Source organism: Notothenia coriiceps, unplaced genomic scaffold, assembly GCF_000735185.1.
Source record: "Notothenia coriiceps isolate Sejong01 unplaced genomic scaffold, NC01 NC01_scaffold00037521, whole genome shotgun sequence".
NCBI lineage: Eukaryota > Metazoa > Chordata > Actinopteri > Perciformes > Nototheniidae > Notothenia > Notothenia coriiceps.
In genome coordinates, this window is record NW_011370222.1 from 33,994 (window position 1) to 40,643 (window position 6,650).

General features: G+C 39.5%; 2 protein-coding genes across 2 annotated transcripts in view; both read left to right on the plus strand.

Moving 5' to 3' along the window:
• The window catches only part of imp4 (IMP U3 small nucleolar ribonucleoprotein 4), a 12,618-nt gene extending 10,279 nt beyond the window's left edge, over positions 1-2,339 (plus strand). The window contains exons 8-9 of the mRNA XM_010797200.1: positions 1,368-1,441; positions 2,008-2,339. Coding sequence (XP_010795502.1) covers positions 1,368-1,441; positions 2,008-2,120 — 187 coding nt within the window. The 3' untranslated portion in view covers positions 2,121-2,339. The remainder of the gene's footprint in view (positions 1-1,367; positions 1,442-2,007) is intronic.
• Positions 2,340-2,706: 367 nt separating this feature from the next.
• Positions 2,707-4,886, plus strand: LOC104967687 (zinc finger RNA-binding protein-like; the record flags this gene model as incomplete). Its single annotated transcript, XM_010797201.1, has 3 exons — positions 2,707-2,820; positions 3,002-3,083; positions 4,603-4,886. Coding segments are annotated over exons 1-3 (403 nt in total), but the record flags the coding sequence as incomplete, so codon positions are not given.
• Positions 4,887-6,650: the final 1,764 nt, after the last annotated feature.

Here is a 6,650-nt window from a genome sequence, read left to right on the forward strand (position 1 = left end):
TTACAAAATCCACAATCAATTACAAATTAATTTCAAGAATCTGCAAATAAGTGGTCTGTCCTCATGAGCAATGAAAACAACATTGTATCATTTAATGTTACCGAAAGTACAATATATTGAACATCTGTGGTTCTGTCATTTCCCCCAGATGATAACCTGAGATGGTGAATTATACACTCACAAACTGGAAAATTGTGAGGAAAGCTGGGTATAGGTAGACATGTTAGAACTAGATAAGCTTATGATAAGCCAGCCTTGTCTACTTATTAAGGAAAAAAAAAATGGGAGGTTCTTTTTAATGAACATTAGCTTCTCTGCTTTATCAGCCATAAGTCTGTTCCTCTTCTCATCAAGCACATGAGAGGCAGCGCTGAACAGTCTCTCGCTGTCAGTGCTTCTGATTTGATCTTACTCCGCATATTTGTCCGGGTGTTTTGATTTCAAGTGGTGGAGTAATCCTGAAGTGGTGAAAGTCTTTGCAGTTACACCCCTGAGAAATGTCAGCTGAACACGTTTTACAAATCGCAATCCGCGCCTCTTTCTCTGATATTTTTAAATATCTCCAAGCGGCAGACATGTTGGCTGTGAGCCAGCCGCGAGCATGGTCGCGCGCCGTGCTTGTCGCCGCGTTTTGATTACGTCATCACAACAACACGTTAGCTTACCAACGTAACCCTGTTCTCTGACATTCGGTGATATTTTTTCGGTGCTAGAACCCTTTCGGCCGAAAGCCAAAAGGGCCTTTTTAACCATTTTCGGCCGATAATTTTCGGCGGCCGAATATTCGGTGCATCCCTAGTTTTTATCGCTACTCCAGAATGATAACACGAGGAGCCAAAACGCTGAGACAGCACAGCTAACTCTATGATTCAAATTTCAAGGGCTTTATTATCAAATGCACAATAGCTAAGAGAAGTTTTGGCAATGAACATTTTCAGTACAAACCTCCTCCTGCAAGATAAGATAAAAACAGAATGTCAAATGAAATACTGTACAGTAGAATCAACTTAAATGTTACTGTCATTTGAGATGTACGTTTTAATGAATTGTAAAGTTAGAGTTATGTTGACATATGTACGAGTATCTTTTATTGTATACATCTGTATTTGATCTGTTTTATTTGTAATTGTGATAGGCATTATGAAATGTTTGTATGTGTGTACCTGCCCAGGGACTGCAGAGGGAAATTAGCTTTTAGCTTTAATCTGGTATATATTACATCTCTTCCATTTTTTCCAGATGTATGTATTGTTATGCATGGTCCTTGTTCAATATACATATATAAGACCAATAATAATACAAAAGTTAGCCTTAATCAAGGTAAACAATGCTAAGAGTTCTACCTTTTTCTATTTTTTGTATTATAGACATCACACCTACAAGAAAACAGACCACAAGAACGTGGTACTGACTGAAGTCGGACCCAGGTTTGAAATGAAATGTAAGTATGTGTAGATGGATAAAAGAGACTTGTCATCCAGTCCACGCATTGATTTAGGAGCTTTTAGCCTAGCTAAGCCCAGACTGGGAGCAGGAGCACACGTGCAGTCCAATAGTCAAAGAAATCAGGTCCTATATATTTTCCTAGCCCCTTCTCCTTGACCTCGATGAGAAATCAAATGTGGTTAAGGAAAAAGGATGAGGAGAATACTTCAGGAATTAGGAGTAGAGTTTGCACTTACACTGAGCAACATATTTATGATCCACCAGCGAAGGTTATTGATGTGCATCTGCTGTGGTGAAACTCCAATATCCATAGAAAAACTACAAAGAGCGTATCTGTATACTTAAATCTAGATATTGTGTGTTCATGGGGGGCCTTTTGATTTCAACTTGGTCAACAGTGAAAAATATAGCTTCATTCACATACTATACAGAGATGCTGTATGAGAAACCAATGGGGTTTTGGAACATTGCACAGTGTAAATCTATTCTAGTAGACCTCAACAATGGAATTATGATCAGTAGAAATGGCCATGTCACCTTTAACACCTGTTCTTTTTGCAGTGTATATGATCAAACTGGGCACCCTGGAGAACGAGAGTACGGCGGATGTGGAATGGCGTCACCATGCATACACACACACATCCAAGAAGAGGAGGTTCCTCAGTGTGCAATAAAAATAGTAATAAAGCAAACCGTTGTACAAAACTGTGCTTTCTGGACTATGTTTTATTCCATTCTTCAAATATGGTGTTTTTTAAATGACAAGTGAGTGAGGGTTTCACACAGTCAAACTGCATCGTATTCATCAAGACTAACAGTCATTTTCAAAACCAAATTCAAAATGTTATAACTGTTGTACTATTTTAAAAATAAAATGTGTATCTTTACATTTATGCTAGCTCAGTAGTGTGAGTTTTTTTGTCCAAAGTGGGGAAAATAAAATGTTCTTACGTATCCATATTTGTATGGATAACTTTGCAAGTCTACTTTTATATAGCTTTTCACTGAAATATAAATGTAGTTCATTTACATAATTGCCATTATTGATCTCCAAAGGGAAAATACAGCTGCTGCCGGACATTCTTTTAAAATTAAGTTAGTGATCAAGAACAAACATCTGTGCGATTGAAGCAGAGGACATGACAGATGTTATGATAAGAAGTGCCTGCTGCAGCTTTGCGCGCTCCCGTGAGTGTATGCAGTTCTCAGCGGGCACGCAGATCTTTGCACAACAGCTCCTTTCGTCTGCGCAGGCGCAAATAGGACATTTCCGGGTACTGCATGTAATATAAATACGCTGGTGTCCTGCACGTTCGTCGGTACAATAATCAAAACCAATGATTCCTATATGTCCAGTAGTGTCCTTCACCTATGGTGAGTAGTGTTTAAGCTGGTGTTTTTGTTTGCAAGCTAGAGAGGTGTAGTGTCAAGTATCTTAATAAACAAATAAGCATGCGTATGAGTTTTAATGACGTTAATGGACAGTCCTTGGGCCGCTCGGTCGAGCCTGCTGCTAACTGTTAGCTTAGCATAACACTATGTTTGTTCTCTGCAGTGCCGGGCCGGCTAGGTGAAGATGCCAAAATGGCTACCGGCAATTACTTTGGATTTACCCATGGCGCTGCCGCCCAGTACAGGTGAGGGAAAATGAGTCATTGCCCTTTTTTACCGTAACCACATGCTTTTTCGCTCAAAGGTGAGCTGCGTTAGTGTGTTGTGCGGCGGTATGGTCCCTACCACCACCATTGTTCAGGCTGGGGGAGGGGGCTGTTATCTCTGCTGCAGCCGCATCAGACGGGGCTTGACTGCGGTGATGGAGAAGATACATATTATTGAATAAGCCCAGTGTCAATACATCAATTTGTTTATCTGACGCAAAACTACAACACATACGTCTATAGTGTTATTAAGAATAAAGTACTAAAGTCATTTATAATCCCCCACCTTGAATGTACGCACTGACATTTATTTTGCTAGATAACCTTCCGTTGCGGCAAAAAGTGAGCAGACTGAACTCATTTGACTAGAACCATTCTAGTTGAAATGAACAAGGAGGGTGTGTCTGTTGCTCCAGTATTATTGCAGGGCCAAACCTTGTGTCTATGGCGTCCACACTGGCTAAAAAAGAGGTTTACGGGACGTTTGTTCTGCCCACAGTATATCTATCCTTTCATGATCAAGCCAACAGTTATGAAAAGGCATACAGGGACCTGGGACTACATCATTGTACACCATATATTCTGTTAATGTAAACTGTAAATCTTTGCACCCTTCTAAAATTAAACCGCTCCCCCAATTTTAAATGCATATTTTATTTGTTTTTCAATACTTGTATTTAGTTGTGTTTTTGTATTACTATTTTTAAGTTCTGCCCCAAAACGGCAACAAAAATGCCTTGAATTATCAAAAACCGACAATAAACCAAACTCCGATTCTGCTCTGAAGCGTGAGGTTATGCTAGAAAATACTTCATGTTTGCAACAAAACATCCAACCATGTGTGAAGGAAAACAGGTTTAAAGCTATTTTAAACATGCATTTTAAACATTGATATCCTTTACTAAATAGTTGGTAGCCAAACCATGAGTCGTCACACAAATTCACCATAACCAATACTGTTAAGAGAAATAAAAAGGTTGCAGTTAAAAGACCAGTGCAGCAGCAACAACAGACGAATCGACATGAAACAATGCTGCTCAAACATAGATCCTACTAGGCTGTTTTTTGTTTCTTCTCTTTAACTACACTACCTTTTTTCTTTTTGAAATTCCTCCTCCTCTTCTTTTGTCTTAATGGCTGGATACAACCGTTACTTTATAAAGTGATAACAGCTACCTACTTTACTGCAGTATGCATTATGAGATGTTGTACCTGGGTTATTTTATAAGATAAGGTAAACACAACATCTTCCTTCTCTTATCTCTGTCTCTTACAACCACTTTTGACAATACGTGATTTAAATGGCGCCGTAATACGTGTAATGTTTTCAAGGCTGTGTGTTTACAGATTATTTTACAACGGGTTCTAATGCAGCTCAGCCAATCACTATTAAGGACCAGGACAGTCAATTGTGTAACTTTAATTTTAAAACCACTACCACAATAGGAGTGAACTGCCAGCTAAACTTTTACATTTCTCTCCCGTGTTGCCCTACCAGTCAGCAGCCAACTGCCGGGGTAGCCTACACACACCCCACCACAGTGGCCAGTTACACCGTTCATCAGGCTCCGGTGGCGGCCCACACCGTGGCGGCGGCCTATGCTCCCTCTGCAGCCACAGTGGCTGTAGCTAGGCCAGCGCCGGTCTCCGTGGCAGCGGCTACTGCTGCAGCTTATGGAGGATACCAGCCAGCCCATACTGCCGCAGACTACGGCTACCCTCAGCGCCAGCAGGATGTCCCGCCACCACCTCCGCCCGTCACCTCACAAAACTACCAGGTACGTAACAAGTTCTTTTTTCTTTCAAGGCATCTACACGGGTCAGACCAGATGTAAAAAAACACCAGTGTAAAATTAAATTAACAAAGTATGTCTTCATCTCAATGTGTATATATATATTTATACAGTATTCAATAAAAATTAATTAATTGATATTCAAATAATAAAAAATACATTTGTCTATTGATCAATTAATTAATTTATCACCTCATTTAAAATAGATACATTTATACATACAGTCAATGATCAACTCAAATACAAACAAATATTTCCAAGGCAATTTAAAAAATACAATCCTTTTCCTTAAATCACAAATTGTTTTTATCATTGTGTAAACTGACCCCTGTACCCCTGACTATCTTTGCCATTTGAATGTAGTTTTTTGGCTGTTTTTCCTTTTGCGCTGTCTGTGGTTCACAGAGAAGCTCTGTTGTGCCCTTCAAATTGAATCTTCAATAGGGATGGGTACCGAGCCCCGGTATTAAACGGGCCCCGGGGCTGAATTATTAAAGACCGTGGCACCGTTAAGCTCCGACGTTATCGGTCTTTTTATTGGTACTGAAGACAGGTAAAAAATATGTCATATGTATTATTGCTACACAAACATTATATTGCAGTTTTAGTGTCGCCAACTCCGTTTCTAAAATGCAAAAAGACTGCAAAATCCATCTATGATTATTTTTTCTATTTTCGATCTTTCCAATCCAGACGAGAGATCTCTCTCCCCTGCCTGCTTGCGAGGGGGCGGAGCAGTTACACACACGCGGCTGCTACATGCAGCAACACACACACACGGAGGAGATGGCGGAGAGAACGCGCTCCGAGGTCTGGTTAAACTTTACCCAGCTTCTCGATGTGGACAATGCTTGTTAGTCGTTACCGAAAGTGCAATAAGAGTTTAGCATGTAAGGGCGGTAACATGAGCAATTTGTCTAAACATTTAGCAAAAGTGCACCACATTCAGACGGAGGAATGCACCGGGTTCGACTGTCTTTTCTAGTAGCTCTGTGGCCCCGTCCACGAGTAACGTTTCCACGTCAGGTATTATGTAGGGCTGCAACAAACGAATAATTTGATAATCGATTAATCTATCGATTAATGAAACGATTAATCGTCTATTTGGACTATTACTGTATGCCTTGCACAATTTCTCAAACGCTCTTATTTAGCCATCAACTTTTAGATTTAGCTTGAGGTTGTTTTAGGCATGTGGAAACTAACAATGAAGACAATAAAGATGAATACTTGTATTCAAAAATACATATATTATTAAATTAACTAACCAATTGTGAACAGAACACACACACACACACACACACACACACACACTTTTGCATTTCAAAGTATTGCTTGTTCATACAGTTGGATGTTGGAGCTTCACTGTGCACTGCTGAATGATGTGCAGAGTTTGACCCTTGAAGGCTGTTTCTTCTGCTCTGAAATGGAATATATTTGTTACATATTAATAGAATTTTTGATTTTTAGATTTCATATCGGATTTGTGAATGGGAGAAGTAGTAGATGGAAAACATACCAAACACTAATTATTCAAAGTAAAGTATTTCATTTTATATACGGTAATACTACGGAGGCATAGGCCTATATGATGATACGATTATTGATATTAAAAAAGTGATTTGTTTTTTTGTCATTAGAAAGTGAAGTTATTTATTTGTAAACTCCAAATCCAAATTTTTTCCTCAATGGCCTTTGTGCCCTGGCATGTGGCCTTTCAGCCCTGAAAAAATGTGTGATACCAAAGGCCAAA